The sequence below is a fragment of the Cetorhinus maximus genome, chromosome 3, assembly GCF_964194155.1.
Source record: "Cetorhinus maximus chromosome 3, sCetMax3.hap1.1, whole genome shotgun sequence".
Classification (NCBI taxonomy): Eukaryota; Metazoa; Chordata; class Chondrichthyes; order Lamniformes; family Cetorhinidae; genus Cetorhinus; species Cetorhinus maximus.
In genome coordinates this window covers 19,452,592-19,476,548 of record NC_135881.1, presented here as the reverse complement: position 1 = coordinate 19,476,548, position 23,957 = coordinate 19,452,592, and the positions used below count along the sequence as shown (strand labels likewise).

At 44.6% G+C, this 23,957-nt stretch overlaps 1 protein-coding gene across 5 annotated transcripts in view; it reads left to right on the top strand.

The window, feature by feature from the left end:
• LOC144676534 (5'-AMP-activated protein kinase subunit gamma-2-like) overlaps nt 1-23,957 on the top strand; it is a 462,890-nt gene that overhangs the window by 157,876 nt on the left and 281,057 nt on the right. For all 5 annotated transcript variants that reach the window (XM_078536951.1, XM_078536934.1, XM_078536942.1 and 2 more), the window contains exon 2: nt 19,184-19,255. In XM_078536951.1, the coding sequence (XP_078393077.1) occupies nt 19,184-19,255 (72 nt within the window). The remainder of the gene's footprint in view (nt 1-19,183; nt 19,256-23,957) is intronic.

The following is a 23,957-nucleotide window of genomic DNA, read 5'->3' as shown; positions in this document are numbered from 1 at the left end:
TATGCATCTATGCTATTCATTTCATCTAACCCTTGTGGTAGTGAGTTCCACATTCTCACCACTCCCTAGGTAAAGAAGTTTCTTCTGAATTCCTGGTTGGATTCATTGGTATCTTACATTTAAGGCCCCTGATTTTGTTCTTCCCCCATAAGTGGAAACAGCTTCTCCACGTCTACCCTATCAAACCCTTTCGTAACTGTAAAGCCTCTCTATCAGGCAACCCCTCAGCCTTCTCATTTTTTCCAGTGAAAAGAGTCCCCATCTGTCCAGATAGGCATAATCTCTCAGTTCTGCTATCATCCCAGTAAATCTTATTTGTACCTTCCACAGTGCCTCTATGTCTTTTTTATAACATGGGGATCAGAACTGTGCATAGCACTCCAAAAGTGGTTCAAGCAAGATTCACCGCAACTTCAACATAATTTATCTGGTTTATAATTCTACCCTTCTAGAAATGAACCCAAGTGCTTTACTTTTTTTATGGCCTTGTTACCCCTGCATCACTACTCTTAGTGAGTATGTGTCTGTACCCTGGATCCCTTCATTCCAGCACCCCATTGAGAAACCTTTTTGAACAGCATTTAGGTTTGTTTATATTCTGCTTTTTCCTTGCATATATTTAAAGCAACTAGCTGTTAGAGAACTTCATTTTTTTGTCATTATTATATAAGTGTTAGCAGTGCACAGTTGGTAGCACTCTCATGAGTCAGAAAGTCCTGCGTTTAAGACGCACTCCAGAGTCTTCAGCACAAATGTCTAGGCGGACACTCCAGTGCAGTACTTAATGGAGTGCCACACTGTCAGAGGTGTTGTCTTTCAGCTGAGACGTTAATCTGCCCTTTCAGGTGGATGTAAAAGACCCCATAGCACTATTCAAAGAAGAGCAGGAGAGTTATCCCCAGTGTCATGGCCAATAGTTATCCTTCAATCAATATAACCAAAACAGACTATCTGGGCATTATCACATTGCTGTTCGTGGGAGCTTGCTGCACACAGATTGGTTTATATGTTTCTGACACAGGAACAGTGCACTTTAAAAGTACTTCACTGGCTGTAAAAACACTTTGTCATGACCTCAGATTGTGAAAGGTGCCTTATAAATGCAAATCTGTCTTTCATTTTCCAAGGAGTATGTGACCACCTTATTCTCTCTACCAAAATGTACCAGATATCTATATTGAAGTTCATTTGCAAATTACACACTCATTCTGAAAATCTTTGAGCACTTTGATTTAGTAGTTAGAAAAAAACTGAAGATAGAAAAATTGGCTGTTTGACTGACTATCAAAAATCATCTAATCGTTTAACAAAGTGCCTGTTCACTGCACATTTGCTATGGGGAGGCAGTGAATTGAGAGGATGGACGTGTTGGCTGGAATATGAGAGCAAACTGGTTGGAGGCGAAAGATGATGTAGTGAAACATTCAGGGACATTTTCATCAGAGTTGGCAACTGTACATTTACGACGTACATCGGGTAATGTATATTGACAGATTTGTACTTGGGGTTGCTTCTACGATTGCATTTAAAGGAAAGTTAAAATGCAATGCTAGATAAGCATATGACAGAAAAAGGAATAGAAAGATTTTGTGACCATTCTATTAGAGACCATTAACGTTTAAAGAGAAATCCGAACACATTGTAGTGATTAACTGGAAGAAATTACGCCACAAGATTTCATGTTCTTAAACAACAAAAGACCTTCACTATATTTTAAGAGAAATTAAACAAAGCAAATACTATAGATTATAAAGGCTTATGCAATAAACTTAGTTCTACCTTTTACTTCCCTACAACCCCCTCACTGAACCCCAAGAGCTCCCTTATACATTATAAGAATCTTGAAGATTCATTCACATCTTCTGGGTAGATAAAGATATGTGATAGCTCTCTGGAATTCACTTGAATTTCTCCTCCGTGTTCCAGCTATTCTCCGAGGTATGAAATTTCTTGGACCCTCCATCAGCTTTTGGCTAAACAATCCTCTAAATTCTCTTCAAAACCTCATTACTGTTGCCTTCCCAGATCAAACTTAGCTTGGAGAATGCAGTGAAGTCTAACGGCTGGTTTTCGCTATGATGGCTACTAGGGATTGCTTCTTCTAGCTCCCAGCTAGGCAAAACCCCCAGCTTCTTTCCCCATCGCGAATTTCAGGTCTTGAAAGCGACTGACTTCTGCCTCCAAAGCCTTTCACTGTAAGAACCACCGTAAATTTCTTCCTCTAGCTTTAAGCCAGGCAAATTTTCCAGCCTTGTTCCCCTTTGCACAAACTCCAAGTCACCTCTGTGCGGTGAATGATAAACTTGCATTTTCCCCGCTTAAGGTGCAGGCCTGACTGACATTTTATCTCCTTTTACTCCCTCGACTCAGTGAGCTGCAGCCTACACCAAACCAAAACGGCAACTGTCTTCTGTGAGAAAAACCCGGATAAATAAGGAACTTTCTGATCCCTGTAACACATTTACATGACAATGTGACATATTTGGGATGTTCCAAACAGAATTGTAAATGAACTATCTTTTACCTTCAAAACACCCTTTGGTTCTGAGAGTCATATGAATAATTCATATCTCGAATAGAGTTTTATTATCCTTTCTCTAGACTCACTGGCGCCACTATGACGCTAAGAGAAGACCCCCTATTGTTCGGCACCATTCACCATCTTGCTCTCATGCTCATTTTTCTGTCCTTGGCTTGTTACAGTGAACCCAACTCAAGCTGGAGGAACAGCACCTCATCTTCCAATTAGACACTTGGCAGCTTTCTGGACTCAACACCGAGGTTAACAACTTCAGACCATGAGCTCTGTCCTCCATTTTGATTTTTTCCTCCCAAATGCCAGTCTGTACCATGTTCCCATGTTTTGCTTTCAGGCAGTGCTGACTCTCTTTCTGCTATTAACACATTCTGCTATTTTGCTTTCAGAGAATGCTGACCTTTATTCTGATATTAACACTGAGTCCGGACCAAAGCTTTAGTCTTTAATACTATCATTAACACTCCATTTGTCTTGTGTTCCATGACATCTTTGTCATTTAAACTCTCCTACCCACTAACCTATCCCTTGATCTTCTGTTTTGCTCTACCTGTCCCTCCTCCCATTTTTTAACAACGTAAAGCCCATCACATTTCTATCTCTCTCCAGTTCCGAGGAAGAAAAATATTGGAATCGAAATGTTAACCCTGTTTTTCTCTTTCCACAAATGCTGTCAGACCTGCTGAGGTTTTCCAGCCTTTTCTGTTTTTATTTCAGATTTCCTGCATCTGCAGTTTTTTGCTTTTGTTCACCATCTATTGTTCATTGTTTTCACACCTCTACCTCTGACCTTATAAAATAAACATAGGTTAGCTTAAAACTGTGATTAACTCCAAGCTTGTTTAATTTGCATTCACAGCCCTGTTATTTATCAGTTTCTCAGTTGGATGTTTCCATTTATCTTAGTTCCTAAAATTGAAAGTTAGATTATAAAACATGTGAGTTATGGAACGAGGTTTCACAATATGCTGACGGCGCAAGATGAAGTAAGCTGTAAGGAGGTTTGTGTGGAGCTTTATGCCAACGTGCATCTGTTTCAGTGATCTGTTCAGTGCTACAAATTCTATGTGACAAAAGTTCAGTGGAAGCACATAGAGGAATTAGATTTTGGAGTTAAAACTTTGGACTGTTCCATCAGTTTCTTGCCAGACCTGGTGTGTGGATCAGACCGGGAGAATTTCTGGGGAATGTGTCCCTGCCTCATCTCCACTGCCCTGTCAAAATGCATAACTCCTGTTAAGTGGATCATGTAAACAATGAACCTGAGAGAAGTCCGCCCATAGGCTTGGCTGTTTACTGTTTCGAGGTTTGCGATTCTTCCTGTTTCTGTACAGTGTGACTTGCCATTCCATTGGCGTGAAAGCATGTTTTTGGTAGGCTGAGCTGAGCAAATGTCATTGAAGCTGGCCATTTATTAATTTTCTTGGTCGCTTTTATATTTACATTTCTTAAGAAAAAGTGCATTTGCTGCAAATGTTAAGGAATTGTCCTTCCTTTTGAAAGATTTTTTACTTCATGCATAATTTCAAAGGTTGGCTCCTTATTTCTGCTATGTCTGGGCCTGTCACTCAATATTATGTCACGCAACTTTATGCTGACAGTGACACTTACTAGTGACAGTGCTAAATCGTTGGCCTGTTGAAAGCTGTGCGTGGTTGATATGCAGAATTAGTGCTCTTGGTGTGGAGATTTGCTAAGTGATAGTGCAAGTTGAGAATTTGGATATGGCCTGTCATAGTGTCCAATTTGTAGTCTTTGCAAATTATTGCCCCATCTCCAACCTCCCTTTCCAATCCAAAGTCCTTTAATGTATTCAGAGTTCTTTAGCTGCTCAAGAGGGCAGCTCAACACCACCTTCTCAAGGATAGTTAGGGATGGACATTAAATGTTAGCCTTGCGAGTGACGCTCGCATCCCATGGAAGAGTATTCCATCTTTCCCATAATGTCAACTTTGAATCTAATTTTCAGGCCATGCCACAGTGATGAAATGTCCCTTATCAAAGTCACAAGTGGCATTCTTTGTGACTATGATAAACTATCCCTCCTCATTCTTCTCAACTCACTTTGACAGCACCTTCCAAACCCATGACCACTACCATCTAGAAGGACAAGGGCAGCTGATAGATGGGAACGCCACCACCTGAATGTTCCCCTCCAAGTCACTCACCACTCTGACTTGGAAATATATCATTGTTCCTTCACTGTCGCTGGGTCAAAATCCTGGAACTCCCTCCCTAACAGTACTGTGGGTGTACCTACACCACATGGACTGCAGCGGTTCAAAAAGGCAGCTCACCACCTTCTCAAGGGCAGCTAGGGATGGGCAATAAATGCTGGCCCGTGAATGAATAAAAGAAAAATCACCTGCAGACTTCAACCACACCAACCTCCTCCAACCCATCTCCTCCACTTTCCAGCTGGGTGAGCCTTTCCTGGCTTGGTTTCATTCTTATCAAATCAAAGCCAGAGCAGCTGCACTTAAACAGGCAAGTGGAGAGTATTCCATCATGCTTCTGATATGTGCCTTTTACATGGTGGATATTATAGAGGTAGTTGTGTCCCCATTTCCAGGTTGCCCCAACAAATGAACGTCAATGATTGGGTGAGTGAACTTGTTTGAGCTGATTCCATTACTCTGTTACATTTTTCACTCCTGGCTCCAGCTAATAATAATCTTTCTGCTGGTGCTGCAATTCCACAGTTAGCTCTGGACTTGGGGAGGACAAGTGAGTGATGCATAAAGGTTTTTGAAATGACCAAGGATGAGCTAAAGGTCTTTGTGGAGTCAATACTCATTACACCCAACCTATGGAGAGCAGCAATCAAGAAAGTTAATCGTATGTTGAGTCATATAGTCAAAATAAAAGCCATATAGTCAACCCAGGTTCAGAATCCCACCACTCTCAGATGGTGGATTTGAATTCAGTAAAAAATCTGGAGTTAAAAATCTAATGATAACCATGAAACCACTGTTGATTGTTGTAAAAACCCATCTGGCTCAATAATATCCTTTAGGGAAGGAAATCCTTACCTGGTCTGGCCTACACGTGACTCCAGACCCACAGCAATGTGGTTGACTCTTAACTGCCCTCTGACCAAGGGTAATTAGTGATGGGTAATAAATGCGGGCCTAGCCAGCGATGTCCACATCCCATGAATGAATAAAAAAGAACAAGGCAATGCGGGTCGCAGCAGGTATGCTCTGGCCAAACCACACCGTAAGTATTATGTCCGGTTCAAGTTACTGAGAGACAATGGAATATTCAATAATAAAAACAGAAAATGCTGGAAAAACTCGGCAGGTTTGGCAGCATCTGTTGAGTGAGAAAATGGAAATATTCAACCACTCAAGAGACAAGACTGGTTTCTGGTGCCTGGGGTCCACTACCTCATGAGGAAAAGATGAAGTGGGATGGGCTTTTCTGCTTGGAAAAGCTTTTTTGAGAACTGATCTTATGAATGTGTATAAGTGGCACAGAAAAGGTTAATATTACTTGAAATTCAACAGTGGGAGCAGGACAAGAGTTCAAACTAACAAAAGGTCACTTTCACATTGATATCAGAAGGTTCTTAATGCAGAGAATGAACGACATTTAGAATGGACCTCTGAGGCAGATTGTTGACGGACATCACTTTCATAAAAGAAAAAATTAGGTGCTGCAGTTGAGGGAGCTGTTCTGGATGGGTGAATTAGGATAGGGTCGAATGCCATTCTTATCCACTGGGATCTTGTGACTGTTGAACTACAAATGCACTACCTCACTGTGCTTGAATTAAGATGTCAAACTGACTTGATTTTTCTTGTGTAATGAATGCTATATTGTAGATGCCAATCTAAGATTTGTATCTAGATATATCCATCTGGCAGGCTTGAAGGATACTCTCATTTGCACCTTGCACTGTGTGCAGTGATAATGACCCTCATCAGATGCATATTTGGATAACTAAAAACTTATTTTGAATTATTTTCTATGTTTTTAAGTTTTCAGGAGCTAAAATGTGGCTGTACCACAGCAGGAATTTCATTACACTTAGTAAGAAGCCTACAGTAATAAAAGAAAACTGCCTGAATACACTTGCCCACATCCTGCTTCCTGTAAGGACTGTCTTCTATTCTCCAAGTTTATCTATCACCATCGTATCTGTTGAGATGATGCAACCTTCCCATAACAGTGCTTCAGATATGTCCTCCTTTATCCTCAACCGAGGATTCCGCCTTCTCCCCAGCCAGCACACACTTCTACTCTCACCCCTTCCCCTCTCTCCCAGAATCATGATAGGATTCCTCTCATTCTCTCCTTCCACCCTACCTGCCTCTGTATTCAACAGATCATCCTCTGTCATTTCCACCACCTCTCACATGATGCCACCACCAAACACATCTTCCCCTGACTTCCCCTTTCGGAATTCTGAAGGGACCATTCCCTCCGCAACAACCTGGTCCATTCCTCAGTCACCCCCAGCGTACCCTCGCTTTCATGTGGCACCTTTCTGAGCAAGCACAGGAGATGCAACACCTGTCCTTTCGCCTCTTCTCTTCTCACCATCCAAGGCCCCAAACATTCCTTCCAAGTGAATGATCGATTTACTTGTACTTCTTTTAATTTAGTGTCCTGTATTTCCTGCCCGCGCTGTGGGGTCTCCCCTATGTTTTATTTATTCTTTCATGGGATGTGGACATCACTAGCAACACCAGCAATTGTTGCCCATCCTGAATTGCCCTTGAACTGAGTGGCTCGTTTGGCCATTTCAGTGGACATTTAAGAGTCAGCCACATTGCTGTGGATCTGGAGTCACATGTAGGCCAGACCAGGTAAACACAGCAGATTTCCTCCCCTAAAGGATATTAGTTGGGTTTTTTTTTACAACAATCTGTGATAATTGTCATGTCCTCTACTTTGGGCTGACAAAATGCAAACTGGGTGATTGCTTTGTGGAACACCTCTGTTCAGTCCGCAAGCATGACCCTGACCTTCCCGTCATCTGTTATTTTAATTCTCCACCATTCTCCCATTCTGACCTCTCTGTCCTCGGCCTCCTGCAGTGTTCCACTGAAGCTCAGTGCAAACTCGAGGAACAGCACCTCATTTTTTGACTCAGCACTCGACAGCCTGCTGGACTCCGCCCTGAGTTCAACAATTTCAGATTTTAACCTCTGTCTGCATTTTGTTCCATTTGGTTTTTTTTTATTTCGCTGGGTCAGTCTTGTCACATTCCTTTCTTTCTCCCTTCGTGTTGTATTCGGACAGCTGCTACGTAGCCATTCACGCCTCATCTGGACAGATCTTTTGTTTCTTTTCCTTACCCATTACCACTCTTTCTTTGGCTTTTAAACCAGGAAACCTTTTGATTGTTTAATCATCCCCTACCCTCCACCCTACCACAGACCTTCCCTTTTGTTCTTCCTGCCCCCTCCCCTTCCCCCTCCCTTCCCCTGGCTGAAAACCTATTACATTTCAAGCTTTCTTCTGTTCTGGTGAAAGGTCATCGACCTGAAACATTTGCTCTGTTTATCTCCACAGATGCCACCTGACCAATTGAGTTATTTCCAGAATTTTGTGTTTTCATTTCAGACTTCCCCACCAGCCACAGTATTTTGCTTTGGGGTAATTTTAAAAAAAAGACTTTAATTTATTTTGTGTTTTTCACCACAACCTTCTGACATTCCCAAGTGCTGTGCAACCAATGAAATACTTTTGAAATGTAGTCACTGTTGGGATGTAGGAAAGACGGCGGTCAACTTAAAACTCAGAAACCCGTGCCCAACAAGCCCACTTGCAGTTTGACTGGAGGCGGGTCGGGGATTGGTGTCTAAATTGCTCCCCAGAGGCAGGCTCTGAAGTTAAATATTTTAATGAGGTTGCCTGCCTCACATTTTAGCTCCATTTTAAATTTAGCACAGCAGTGGACAGGAGGTGGGAACAGCATTGCTTGTGGGTCAGGAGAAGCAAGAGTGTTTCTCCCAGTCCAGCAAGCTTACCTGTAAAACCCACCCTGACACAGATCGGTCTCTCGTGATCAGGACAGCATGATCAGATACTCCTCGCAATGTCGGACTCCTTCCTGGCTTCCAATCCCCTCCCAATGCCCATTAAGTTTGGCATTTATCTCCAGGGAACCCACACTTCCAGGTTTACCAACCGCAAAATCTCTTTTCTCCTTGCCCACCCCGCCTTGCAATAACTAGTAGGGCTGAAATGCTTACAGTTTCTGAAACGATTTTCCTCAAAGAAAGCCAAGGTCTCTGTTTTGCAGTCTGACTTATTAACTAACCTGAGCATTAACTTGAAGAATGCAGGGCAATTACGCACAGCCTTAAGAGGATATGTGCTTAAACTTTGGCAGCACAATGTCAAACATAATGCACTAATGTTGAAGGAGATGGGTGTGATCTGAACATTGGTTTGGATTGAAATGTTGTGCCATTTCGTTTCACAGAATCACAGGTTTAATAACATCTTACCAGAACTCCAAGCTGATGTTTTCTATTATAGTGACTCTTTCCGAAACACGTCTAGGTACTGTTACAAGGTCAAAGACAACAGTCTTTCTAATGTAGCGTCTTTATTGAACTGAATATAGCGTGGCTGCCCCCATACACTCCCTCATGGCAGAGGTCACATGACTGTGGCAAGCCAGATAGGCCATGTAGTAATGATTGCATTTCAAAACCCAAACATCCCCTTTCCCTAACAAACGAAAGACAATTTTGCACGCACTATCGTGTAACTGTGAGTTACCCATTACACCACAACGGTTCTCATGTATTAACAAACTGTTTGTTATTCTGGTTAGTGTCTGCACCTGCATTGCATACATAGTCATTAAATCGTGCAGGTCTGTTAATGGTACATGTACGTGCTGTCATTGGCTGCTCGTCTGGATGATTTTCCCTCTCCGGGGAGTGTCGTTTCCGTGGCACTTGTTGTTGCCTTGTTGTGGTAACTGTTGTTGTTTTTCCATTTCCATTGTTTGGGACCAGCAGACCTCAGGGCGTGATAGTCCTTCTGAACTCTGTGCAGCTGGTGAGATCCCATCTTCCTGACCGGCTGCCTGCAGTGAAGGAACAGCTTTTCTAGTTGTTCATATATGCCTGTGGTTGCGCTGGTATATTTGGTCGTTCACTTCCAATGCATACGATCGAGATGACAACTGCTCTACGCGTGTCCCAAGTTGCCATGTGGGCTGACCCCTGTTGAGAGCATTAAAGGTTTGTACCGACTGGCTCTCCAATGCTCAACTCTGCCATTTCATCATGATTTTTTTTCACTCCCACCTGTTCCTACTTTTGGCTTAAGTAGCTTTTTTGCTATTGGAAGAGCAGTTTGGGTGCGACTTGACATTGGTCTTTGGACTGGACTACTTTCCCTGCCTTCAGTCGGTGTGTTTCTCCACTCACGGATTGCCTTGTATACATCTGTGCTAGACTTGTTTGATTTCTTTATGATTCCATTGGCGATTTTCACTGCCTTGTCAGCCTTTTCAGTTGACCGGAGTAGTGTGGCGATGATGTATAGTGTTGGAGTTTCCCAATCCTTTATGAAGTGGTTGAATTCTTCACGCCTGAACCGAGGGCCATTGTCACTCATCACAATGTCTGGAATGCTGTAACAACTGAAGTGTGCTTTCAAGCATTCTACTATCTCCCCTGTCATCGTTGAAGTCAGCTGGTCTACCTCTCAGTAGACATAATAGTAGTCTACAGTGACAAGGTAATCAGTTCCTGCTATAGTGAAGAGGTCTACTCCCAGCTTCATCCTTGGTCTGTCTAGGATGTCATGCATCATCAACGGCTCTCTGGCTTGTTTAACTTGGTACTTGCTACAAGCACCACATTGGCCAATGCGGCCTTTAATTTCATTGCACATGTTTGGTCAGTAGAGAACTTCTCTTTCATTCCTCAGACTCAATTTCAGTTACTTTATGGCTTGCATGGATGCGCTTCAGCATCTCTCTTCTCATCTCCTTAGTGATGGTGGCTGAATTTCCTTTGTACAAGTTGGATCTTGGGCTATCAATTCGTCACAGTATGTCCGATATGCTGTTGTGACCCTCGTTGTGTCCTTGATGCTCTCAGGCCACCCTTTCATCGCTCCTTCTTGCAGCTCTTGGAAAGTTGCATCTTGTTGGGTAGTTTGCTTAATTTGAGTAAGGTGCTTGTCTGTCTGTCTCAGTGTCTCTGCTGGGTTGATGACTTCCAGAGCATGTCCAGCTGCTGCTGCTTCACGTTGTGAAATCTTCCAGATTCATTCTGTTGCAACATCCTCAACTTCCTTCATGGGGAGTGCTGCTCTCGACGGCATGTCTGCGACATGCGTCCCTTGTTTCCCTTGCCTGTGTGTCATGTCCAGATGATAACTTTGTAAACAAAGTGACATTCTTTGCAGATGAATTGGAGCAGATAGTAGAGGCCTGAGAAAAATGCTTTGAACTGGCTTGTGGTCAGACTCCACTGTTACTTTGTCTCTCCCAAGCAGGTATTGACGAAAATGCTCACAAGTGAAAACAACAGCCGGGCTTTCCTTCTCGATCTGAATGTAGCGCCATTCAGTTTGTGTTAATGCCCTGGATGCAAATGCAACTGGTTGACCTCGCTGCATTAGGGTTGCTCCAAGGCCTGTCTCGCTGGTATCACACTGCAATGTGACTTCATCATTGACGTCATAGCACCTCAGCACTGGCATTGTCATCACTAATTGTTTGATTTTACTGAACGCTGCTTCTTGTTCTGTGCCCATTACCACTGCACATCCTTGGCAGTGAGCTTGCGTAATGGTTCACACTCTGATGACAAATTAGGCAAAGAATTTTGCTAAATGGTTCGCAAATCCAACAAATCGTTGCACTGCTTTCACATCTGTTGGTTGCTGCATCTCTGCTACACCTTGTCAGGATCCAGGTGAAGAACTTTTGCTGTCAGTACATGACCTATGTACTTGACTTCAGGTATTTTCAGCTGCAATATTTTTTGTTCAGTTTCAGGTTCTTCTGGCGAGCTCTCTATAGCAGTCACATTAAATTCTGACCATGGTCAGCTACGGTTTCTTTCTATTGTGTCTCCACATCCATAGACCAGAAGATCATCCACTATGGCTTCCACTCTGGAAAAGTCACTGACCATCTCATGCTGCATTGATACTCTTCTGGAGCCGTGGAAATTCCAAACAGCCAGCAAACCATCTGTATCCCCCGAACGGCATCCAGAATGTCATTAGAAAGCTGTTGCTTTTGCCCAGCTTCACTTGCCAGTAACCATCCATCGCATCTAGCCTTTGTCTTTGCCATGGCAGGTTGTGACAAAATTCCTTTGATGGTTGGCTTGGGCTGGTGAGATCTCCACAGCGCTTTATTTAGATCATTTGGGTCTAAGCATACTCTCAGCTTTTCAGGTTGTTTCACTGCTACCATGCTGCTGATCCAGTGTTTAGGAGTTGTCACCTTTCTTTGATTATTCCCTTCTTTTCCAGCTCTTCTGGCTTGTTTTTTTTGGCTTGACGTGAGGGCAGCTAGAACTCTTCTTGGCAAATGCTGAATTGGTCTTACACTCTCAGCTACTTCGAGATGATATTCTGCAGGTAGACATCCAAACTCTGTAAACACATCTTTGTACTCCTCCCTCCTTGTCGCCCAAGGACCAAAACACTGCTTCCAGGTGAAGCAGTGCTTCACTTGCGCCTCCTTCAATTTTGTCTACTGCATTCGCTGCTCCCAATGCGGGCTCTTCTACATTGGAGAGACCAAATGCAAACTGTGTGACTACTTTACGGAACGCCTTCGGTCTGTCCGCAAACGTGACCCAGACCTCCCTGTCGCTTGTCATTTCGACACACCATCCTGCTGTCATGCCGACATGTCCGTCCTTGGCCTGCTGCAATGTTCCAGTGAAGTCCAATGCAAATTGGAGGAATAGCACCTCATCTTCTAATTAGGCACTTTTACAGCCTTCCGGATTTGAACAACTTCAGACCATGAACTCTCTCCTCTATCCCCGCCCCTTTTTTTTTATCCCTTTTTGCAATATTCACTTTTTTTTAAATTTGAATTTTTTATCCACATATTTATTTTAATTTTTATTCATTGTTTTATCCCCACCATTTATCCTATCTTTTTTCCCCACCACTGTTCCCTCTCCCCACCCCCCACATGGGCCACCTGTCACTTGTTCATGTTGTTCTTTTCAGAGCGTTTACCCTTATGCTGCTATTATCACATTCTGCTTTCTTACCTTATTGCCACTATCAGCGCCTCCTTTGGCCAGTACCACTACCATTAACACCCCCTTTCTCTTATTGTTCATGACATCTTTGTCATTTTCTCCTTTGTCCCCACCTATCACTGGCCTTCTATCCAGCTTCATCTGCTTCACCCGCCTTGAACAGTATAAATTTCATCACATTTTTACCTCTCTTTACCTCTGAAGAAGAGTCATACGGACTCGAAACATTAACTCTGTTTTTCTCTCCACAGATGCTGTTAGAGCTGCTGAGTCTTTCCAGCATTTTCTGTTTTTGTTTCAGATTTCCAGCATCCACAGTATTTTGCTTTTATCTGTCTAGGCTTGTTTTGCTTCTTTTTAGCCAGTGTTTGAAATGATCCAGCTTCTTGCAGTTAAAACACTGCTTTTCCCATGCCGGGACAATTCTCCTTTATCTTAGTATGAAGTCCTCCGTAGTATATGCCATCTGCCCTTTGTCCGTGATTGTTCTGCCCTTTCGGCCTGGAATGTCTCTCAGCATAATATATCTCCTGGTCTGCTCTGCCACATGTGTGGTCTGGCTGATGTTTTACAAACTCTGTGTTTCTGCACACATCTATCACTTTCTTGAGAGTAAGTTTCTCCTCTCTCAGTAGACTTGCTCTCACCGTTGGATCTCTTTTTTTTTCATTTATTCACGGGATGTGGGCTTCGTTGGCTAGGTCAGCATTTATTGCCCATCCCCAGTTTCCCTTGAGAATGTGGTGGTGAGCTGCTTTCTTGAACCGCTGCAGTCCATGTGGTATAGGTACACCCACAGTGCTGTTAGGAGGGGAGTTCAAGGATTTTGACCCAGGGACAGTGAAGGAACGGCGATATATTTCCAAGTCCGGATGGTGAGTGACTTGGAGGGAAACTTGCAAGCGACGGTGTTCCCATCTATCTTGTCCTTCTAGATGGTAGTAGTTGTGGGTCTGGAAGGTGCTGTCTAAAGAGCCTTGGTGAATTCCTGCAGTGCATCTTGTAGACGGTACACACTGCTTACGCCTAAGACAGTTTTATCTTTAATGAGATCATCTTTTAGTTGTCTGAATTCACATGATTCTGCAAGCTGTGTTATTGCAGTCACATACTGATCATCGGACTCTTTTTCACCTTGAGCTCTAATGTTGAACACATACCATTCATAAGTTGCATTCACTTGTGGTTCATAGCGTGCCTTAAAGCCTTTCAAAATCTTCGTCCTCTGTTTTTTCTGTTCTTCAGAAAGATTTAAGGTGGGATACAATGTGTAGCAGTCTCTCCTCAACAGTGTTAAAAGTATTACTACTCGTATCGGCTCCAGCTTGTTAAATTAAATCTGTTGCAATCTCATATTTTAGCCGTTGCACGTGGGAAAAATTGCCAGTTCTGCTGCACATCGCCGTTTCATTTCGACAGGAAGTGGGAGTGGAAAATTTACAGCCATTTTTGTCTCTCCCAGCATTTTATTTGCAGCCTTCAGCTTGTGTTAGCTTTTCCTTGAATATGTTTTTTTTTACCTTCAGCAGCTTTTAGTAGGTTGGAACATTTCAGTGTTCCTTTTTCAGTAGCCATGGCTTCTCTTCCAGCTTTTCAAAACTCAATCTCGACTCCACTTTTATCGCGATGTTACAAGCTCAAAGATTACAGTCTTTCTAATGTATTGTCTTTATTGCACTGAATGTATCATGGCTGCTGCTAGACATTCCCTCATGGCAGAGGTCACATGACTATGGCAAGCCAGGTAGGGCATGTCGTAACGATTGCATTTCAATACCCAAACCGTGGCTTCGTTTCAATTGCAATCTGCTTCATCTGCGTTTACATTAAATGGAAATCCTGTATTGAATGTTGTCCTCCTGACACACAAACCATTGCTGTTCCATTGTCTTTGGTTCCCACTACTGACTCTATCCCTCCCCTAGTTGCTGTCTGAGGCTGAACCAGATTGTTCATATCTGTGGCATCCTGTTTGACCCTGAGTTCAGCTTCTGACCCTAAAACCTCTCCCATCACCAAGTTTGCCTACCTTCGTGTAACGTTCCCTGTCTCCACCCCCTCTCAGCTCATTTGCTGCTGAAACCCTCATCCATACCTTTGTTACCTCTCGACTCAACAATTGCAGTGGCTGGCTGGTCTTTTACCTTGCCTCCATCGCAAACATCACCTCATCCAAGCTCTGCCGTTTGTATCCTAACTTGCACAAAGTCCTGCTCCTCCGTTACCTCTTTTTCACTGACCTACATTGTCTCCCGGTCCAAGAGTCCCTCAGTTTTTAAATTCTCATGCTCGTTATCAAATCCTTCATGGCGTTGGTCAACCCTGTCTTGGTAACCCCCTCTAGCACTACAACCCTCAGATCTCTGCGCTCCTTCAGTTCTGGCTTCTTGCGCGTCCCTTATTTTAATAATTTCAACATTGACAGCCGTGCCATCAGATTCCCAGGACCTAGCCTCTAGAATTCCCTCCCTAAACTCCTCTGCCTCCCTCCTCAATCCTTTAAGACACGCTTTAAAACCTACCTCTTTGACCAAGCTTTTGCTCACTTGCCATAATATCCCCTTATGTGCTCGGTATCAAATTTTGTCTTATAGTCGATCCTGTAAAGTGCCTTGGGGTGTTTTAGTTATGTTAAAGGGGACGTAAAAAATGCAGGTGGTTGTGTTCTTTGTATATTGGGAAGTGTACAAATGCTTTGCTAGCTAATTTATCTTTCCAGTTTACCGATTTTCAGTACAAATGTAAGTATAAGCATATTAAAGAAATCCCACAGTTAGGCGATGATTATTAAGTGTTGGACCATGTTAAGTTCAGGCCCACAGTACAGAGGTTAAAATGATTTAACAAGGCTAAATTCCCCATTCAAGGTCTTGGCTATGTTGACTTGCCCTCACCAGGGTGAGGAGCCAGTTTGCTAATAGTTTTTAGAAACAGACTGATAACACAGGAGTCATATTGTCCAGACAATTGTCTATTTAAGAATAACACTTTAATCAGTAGTGACACAATAATCAGTGGATGTGGCAATGAAGATAAAACTAAACAGGCAACTATGTGTGTAGCAGTATGGGGGAGGGCCTTATTTGTTGAGTCATGCAAGCTTGTGGGAAGATTAGAGAATCCAGAAAGGGGGATATTTCTGTACAGTCAGACCACACTCAACGCAACTTCAATGTATTGAAAGTTGATGTACTAGAGTACAGAGCTACTGTGAAAGACTTCAGGAAAATAGAAAAGTAGGAGAAATAAAAATACAGGCGGCAAAGACAATTTAATGCTTTAAAACATCAGTGGAAAGATGAGCAAAGAGATTAGGGGCTAAAGTGGATGGTTCCCTGAAAGTGTGATTGAAGCCATGTTTAAGCAAAGAAAGGCCAATAGAATCTTGATATTTATAGATGGGAATGTAGAGTAGAGTAGAGTAGATGAGGAGTAAAGTTGAAAGTATGCAAAGCGTTAATTCGACCCGACGTAGTGTCCAGAGAGCAGCTTTTAGAAATTTTTTTCACAGGATGTGGGTGTTTTATTGCCCATCCCTAATTGCCCGAGAGAAGGTGGTGTTGAGCCCCTTCAAGAATCGATTCAGTCCATGTGGTGTAGGTGCACCCACAGTGCTGTGATGAAGGTAGTTCCAGGATTTTGGCCCAATGACAGTGAAGGAACAGCGATATACTTCCAAATCAGGACGGTGTGTGGTTTGGAGGGGAACTTACAGGTGGTAGTGTTCTGATGCACCTGCTCCCCTTGACCTTCTTGGTGATAAGGTCGTGGGTTTGAAGGAAAAGGACATTTGATTAGTTACAGTGCAGGCAATGTCAACTTGCATGCTGTTCCCCCAGATCATTATGTGCTCATCCTTCAATAATCAAGGGTAAACTCTTGTTGCTAAGTTCAATCACGGAGCATTCAGCAGTGTCGTGGCTTCTGTGACACACATGGTGACCTGACTGCTCGCCAAACATACCTCCCCATGGCACCCAGCCTCGCCGTCACCAGTGGACCTGGGGGCATGGCACTTCTCAAGGTCCATGGCCTGCTTCTCAAAAGGCATAAGAATGGCCAACTGGGCCTGCCTTCCGCCAGTCCGCATTCGTTCCGACACATTGTGCGCAGTCTTTTCCTGAAAAGGAGAGAGGAGCATTGATTAGACCAGCCTGCACCTGAATTCCCATCGCATCCCTGCCAACCCAGCCAGAGTGGGACATTGCAGGACTCCAGTTCTTCTTCACCCCGCAGCTGCCGCACACTCACACAAACAAGCCAGGGCTGACCCCCCCCATGCCCCCATTGGCCAAATGCTGCCTCCTTCACATGTGGCATCACAAAGCGCCACTTTGCTAAGCAAGGAGGCACAAGCACATGGAGCACAAAAACAAAAAGATGGGTTGGTGCCCCGCCAACTGGAGGCTCCCCTCCCAGCATGTTAGCACTTTGACTTTGACATGCTTCCCAATTCCAGCACTCTGCCTAGGTGCACACCCTTGACTTTCAACCCCATTCTATACTCTGGGTGTCAGTGTCACACATGCTGCAGATGAAGAACACATCCTAGCTCAACCCTCTCAGGGTGAACTGGGCATGGGCAATCTCTGCTGGCTCACCCAGCGAGGGATCCATGCTGTGAGGGATTCAATGATGTTACTGTACTCAGAGTTGCCGGGGGGGAGGGGTGGTGGGGGTTGGGGGGAAAGGGCGACAGCTGCATTAAGTGACTTGAGGCAACGTGGTATTCACCCTTCCCGAGCGCAGGAGATTATTGAACCTTTTGCGGCACTGGAGCCCTGTGCGCCGCACCACATCATGGGAGATAACACTCTCGGCCACCTCCTCCCACGCACGTTTGGTTAGGTGGCGGAGCCTCCGCCTCCTGTCCCTCGGAAGAAGGACCTCCTGCCGCACTGCCACCTCCTCCGGGAGGGCAGCTAGGCACTCGTCTGAAAAATGAGGGGCACACTGCCCCACTGCCCTACCCTCTGGCCTTGCCTGCCCCGCTGGCCTATCCTCTGGCCTGGCCTGCCCCGATGGCCTCCCCTCCGGCCTGGCCTACCCCGATGGCCTCCCCTCCGGCCTGGCCTGCCCCGATGGCCTCCCCTCCGGCCTGGCCTGCCCCGATGGCGTGCCCTCCGGCCTGGCCTGCCCCGATGACGTGCCCTCCGGCCTGGCCTGCCCCGATGGCGTGCCCTCCGTCCTGGCCTGCCCCGATGGCCTGCCCTCCGGCCTGGCCTGCCCCGATGGCCTGCCCTCCGGCCTGGCCTGCCCCGATGGCCTGCCCTCCGGCCTGGCCTGCCCCGATGGCCTGCCCTCCGGCCTGGCCTGCCCCGATGGCCTGCCCTCCGGCCTGGCCTGCCCCGATGGCCTGCCCTCCGGCCTGGCCTGCCCAGATGGCCTGCCCTCCGGCCTGGCCTGCCCAGATGGCCTGCCCTCCGGCCTCGCCTGCCCCGATGGCCTGCCCTCCGGCCTGGCCTGCCCCAATGGCCTGCCCTCCGTCCTGGCCTGCCCTCCGTCCTGGCCTGCCCTCTGGCCTGGCCTGCCCCAATGGCCTGCCCTCTGGCCTGGCCTGCCCCGATGGCCTGCCCTCCGGTCTTGCGTCACCTCCATTGCCCCTCTGCAGAGCCCTTCGCCCAGCCATCGAGAGCAGTCTTTCCAAGGCTGCCAGGCCTTCCTTTATACAGGCCGCCGGGTCGGTATTGGACCCGGCGGGCTGAGCGCGCCCGCTGCCGCTACCCGCCCACTCCCTTAATTGGCCTGCCCGAGTAAAATGGCGGTGCGGACCTGATCGCGGGCGGCGACTGGGTCCGCGCCCGTTCCCACTCGGCCCGCCCGACATGGGGAAAATTCTCCCCCTGTTTTTCTTCAAAGAGTGCCATGGGGGTCTTTTACCTGAGCAGGCAGATGAGGCCTCGGTTTAGCATCTCACCTGAAAGATAGCAACTCTGACACTGCAGCACTCCCTGAGTGTTGCGCTGGAATGTCCAGCTTTGGTTTTTGTGCTCAAACCCTAGAGTGGAACTTGAACTGGGAACTTTGTGACTCAAAGGTAAGAGGGCTATCCACTGAACCACTGCTGATGTTATAAGCAAGACTGAAACAAAAGCCCTGTGCATCCTTCACCTATTTGAGAAAGGAGTCTGTAAAGAGAAAAAGCCTATTGTTACTTACACCTGTTCAGGTAGTTTAAAACTGCTACCATAAATGTGATAATGGTTATGCTGTGCAGTTGCAAAGCAGCGATTAATCTTGGTTAGGTATGTCTGAATAATATTTGGTGGCTTATGACGATTGTAGCTAGAAATGTGTTTTCACCGGTTTCCTTCCTGATTTTGGAATCTGCTGTAAAATATAATTACATAATGTAAAAGTTCAGCTTATGCAGCGCTTGTAGGTTTGTGTAGAGATAAAATGTTGATTATGTGTGTTTTTATGCACTTAGGACCTCAGTTCGTTTGCCATGCCTTTCCTGGATGGCGATGTAGAAACCTCCGAAAAAGATGTTTCTCACAAGGTATGAATTGTTAATTTATTCGTTTTATTTGGTTAACAATACACTAATATTTCACAGTGCCCCTGCTTGGTCATCGATGAGTTGCCACTCCACACAGAGATTTTGATAATTAGTAAGTTCATTATCTCTTTCACAGTGGACCTGTCATGCCATAAGAGTTATATTTGTGATCCACATCAATCTCACTTTTGCATTTTCCCTTTCTTAATCATGGTATTTTCTCCATTATGCAAGACTATAGCATGAGTAAGTAAATCCCCTACTACAGCAACTTAAAATTCTCGTAAAATTCACGTACCCCTTGCAAATAAAATATCTCGGAGCATTTAATGAGATGGGAAATGGTGGGCATCGTGTAGGAAGAACACAAGTGTTGTGGTCAGTAGGCTGTACACATGGTCATTAGAAAGGATTTCTCGCAAGGTTTTGAAGGCAAGAAGGAGATGGTGAAGGAAGACGATTCGGAGGTTGGAGCTCTGGAAGGCAAGGGATTTGAACTCCTGTTCTGTGGATTACTTCCTCAGGTAATGGAACTGTGCTCCTAATTTGTACTTTACAAAAAATACACGTCCCACATGTAAAACAAACAAAAGACTTGCATTTCTATTGGGCTTTTCATGACCGATGGACACCCCAAAGCGCTTTACAGGAAATGAAGTACTTTCGAAGTGTATCCTTTGTTGCAATGTCAGGACTGCTGCAGCCAATTTGAGCACAGCAAGCTCCTACAAACAGCAATATGATAATGACAAGATAACCTGCTTTGTGAAATTGAGGCATAAATATTGGCCAGGGGGATAACTCCCCTGCTTTTCTTTGAAATAGTACCATGGGGGTATTTTGCATCCACCTGAGCAGGCAGGTGGGACCTCGGTTCAGCGTCTCATCTGAAAGACAGCACCTCTGATACTGCAGCACTCCTGAAAGAGTGGCTATCAGTGGTGGAGTGGAGAGAATGGGTAGTGAGCAATAACCCTTTGTCGGAGGAACACACAGCGTGCACAGTGGGTTAAGATCCTTTAGATAGGACCATGAGAAACTGTGGAGGGTTTAGAAATAAAAACAATGTGTTGGAAAAACCCATATAGAAAAGTCATTGGACTCGAAATGTTAACTCTGTTTCTTTCCCCACAGATGCTGCCAGTTTTTCCCGCACTTTCCATTTTTATTTCAGATCTCCAGCATCTGCGGCATTTTGCTTTGATTTGAGGGTTTAGAAAATTGGGTCTGGAATCCTGAAGTCAATTCTCTGGGATATGGTGAAATCTGGCATAGATGGGGCTGAAGACAATGCGGCTTGTGGCCACTCTTAAACAACATCCCTAGCAAATAACAGCTGAGCTGTAGATATTGCCCCTCTGATCTGCATACATTAGCTTCCCTCAACAGTAACATCTTGAGAGCTCTGGACAGTGTAGATAGGGGGAAATTTCTCATTGGTGGAAGAGCCAAGAACCAGAGGGCACCTATTTAAAGCGAATGGCAAAAGAACCAAAGGCAACATGAGGAAAAACGTCTTTATACAAGAAGTAGTTAGGATCTGTAATGCACTGCCTGAGAATGTGGTGGAGGCAGATTCAATCATGGCGTCCAAGAGGGAATTGGATAATCACCTGAAGAGGAAAATATTTGCAGGTCTACAGGGAAAAGACGAGGAAATGGAGCTTGCTGAGTTGCTCCTGCAGAGAGCTGGCATGGACACGACAGGGCGAATGGCCACCTCCTATGCTGTAACCATTTTTGATTCTAAACCACAGGGGCAGTGGCGTAGTGGTATTGTCACTGGACTAGCGCTCTAGATACCCAGGGTTCAAATCCCACCGCGGCAGATGGCGAAATTTGAATTCAGTTTTAAAACTCTGGAATTAAAAGTCTAATGATGACCATGAAGCCATTATCGATTGTCGTAAAAACCCACCTAGTTCACTAAAATCTGCTGTCCTTACCTGGTCTGGCCTACACGTGACTCCAGACCCACAGCCATGTGGTTGACTCTTACATGCCCTCTGAAATGGCCTAGCAAGCCTCTCAGCTCTCAAGAGAAATTAGGGATCGGCAATAAATGCTGGCCCAGTCAGCGACGCCCACATCCCTCTTGAATAAAAAAAATTTGGGACTGGAGCTATGTGTCGATCAGATTGGGTCATTAAAACATTGCTATTTGTGTGACTTCTTACTTTACAACAGTCCCTACATTTCATAACCTACTTTATTGGCTGTAAAATGCTATGAGACGTCCAGTGGGTGTGAAAAAAGCTGTATAAGTGCAAGTCTTTTTTTTCTGTACTCTCACCCTTCTTCCTCATTGTCGTTTTTTGGGGCCATCCTTTGCTGAATTTTAAAATTCTCCTGAATCCTCAGCCATAGCACTCTTTTTTTGGCAATGTTAAAAGCCTCTTCCTTTAATACTCCCTTTAACTTCTCGTGTTAGCCATGTTTGGACACTTTTCCCATGGGTTTTTATTCTTAAGGGAATGTATAATTGTTTTGGCTTATGAAATAATACGAAGTGTTTGCTATTTTCTATCTACTATCGTATCTTTCTTCCAGTTTTCCAATTGATTTTGACCATGTTCTCTCATGTACCTGTGTAGTTTGCTTAACGTCTGAAGCAAGGATCTTAAATCTAATTAAATCACTCGCAAATTCAATATATAATTCCGCCATATTATGATCACTCTTCCCCAGAGGCTCCTTTTTTGCATGGTGAAGGTAAAGGGAGAGAGAAATCATGGAAGGATGAAAGGGGGAAGAGGGAGATACAGAGTAGCAGCCCATGATGAATGGAGGGATGGGGAGAGTTGAGGACTGTAGAAGAAGGGAACTGGAAGTTGCTATGTGGTTGTGATATTGGAGTGTATGCTTCCATTGAAAGGGCAAGGCACTGTTGATGGGGATGTGAAGTATAGCAACCCTGCTGAGGCAGAGAGGTGACAAGAGCATGACACCATGTTGAGCATTGAGAAAGAGTATGAGGAGGGAGAGAAGCTCAGTTGTGCAAACTGGTCCCTGGTTCTGTTACATGTGGAAGGAGCAATTGCTTGTGGGAGTTTGAAGGTACTCACATTATAAAACAGCATAACCTCCAAACTGCCATAAGTGAAGCCAATAGTTTACAAAGAAACTGTGAAGAAAAACTAATGCTTTCATAGTGCCTTTCAAATTCCCAGGACATCCCAAAGTGTTTTACATGAAAATAAGTTACTTTTTGAAAGGAGTTTGCGCAGTCGTTTTTTTTTTTAGGTGTTGGTTTAGCTTGGAGGAAAATTTTGGCTGGGACCTTAGGTGGAAGAACGCCTGCTGTTCTCTGAGTATGTGCCACGGGGTCTTTGTTGTTTACAGGGACCAGAAAATGAGGCCTGGGTTTAACATGTCATTAAACAAAAAATATCTTTCACAATGTAGCACCAAAGTGTCAGCTGTGACTTCCTGACTGAGAGGTGAAAGTACTTCCAACAGAGCCAAGCTGACACTTGATTATAATGCATGACGGGGCAGCTTTTTAATAAGCTTGCTCCACTGCATGAAGCACTAATGCTGCAATCATTAATTCCAATTTATCTTTATTGGTTACGAGTGTTAGGAATTTACCTTTGGATTTTTCCTTGCAATTAAAAAAAAAGCCGGAAATTCATGCTTTCAAATCGTTATTAAGATAAAGCTTCCAGTCTTCAGCCTTAAAAATACAATACTGACTCACGGGTGGTGCCTTCCCACTACAGGGTAAAGCCTGATGTGTTAAATGTTTGTGAGCAAGTCTCGACTGCGGTTGTTAACTGTTCTTACTTCATGTGTGCTGTTCCTTGACTATAATGAACACCTCAGGTAGGGTGATCTGGGTGACCAAATTCTTCTCCGTCACTGTGAATGTTGTTCTGCGTTCAGGTGCCAAGAGGTTGGGTTTTAAGTGGAACAGGTTGGATTCTGCCAGGTTTCCAGACCATTCAATGGTTTGGCTATTGAATGAACGTACCCAACCGAAACAGCAAGCTCATGTTACATTCATCTCTGGCATGGAGAGCAGTACCGTGTTGCAAATTTAATCAATGGCAGTCTTGAGGAAAGTAAACCCTCAGGTGATGGCTAATAATAACCTAGCTCAGGTTTCTATCTTAAATTTTGTTGACACTTGCGTGATGGGTCATGGAGCCTCTTTCTGGGCTATGTCATTCTATGATGATTTATAACATTTTTGCTCATGCTTTTTTTCCATTCTTACCAAGCTACGCCGAAGAGAGCATTTGGATATTGTAGCTACAACACATGCCCTTTATTCTATGCAGGTCTTGGTCAACATTTCAGTAATTCAATCTTTTCTGCAGCTATGGCTTTTGGAGATAATTGAAAGTTGTACATTCAGATGGGTTATCAACTTCAATAATGATTTCTGGAGGTCCAACCACAGTTTAAAGTTTCCACTCCTTCTGCTCCTCACTAAGTCCACCACACCTCTTTCTCCTCCTCAGTGCTCCCACTCCTCCTCCTCCTCCTTACCGCAGTCCCATTCGAAACATTACTTCCTTATCAAACTTCTGCTGTTGAGTTGGTCTTGGTAGCACGTGCACAGTATCCTGTTCTCCCCATCACACCACCGCTCATCTAACCACTACCCCTTGAGAGCCACTACACTTTTTAGGAAAGATCTGTACCTCCTCCCCCTCCCACCCGCCAAACCCCAGCACCAGTACTCAACATTTACTCC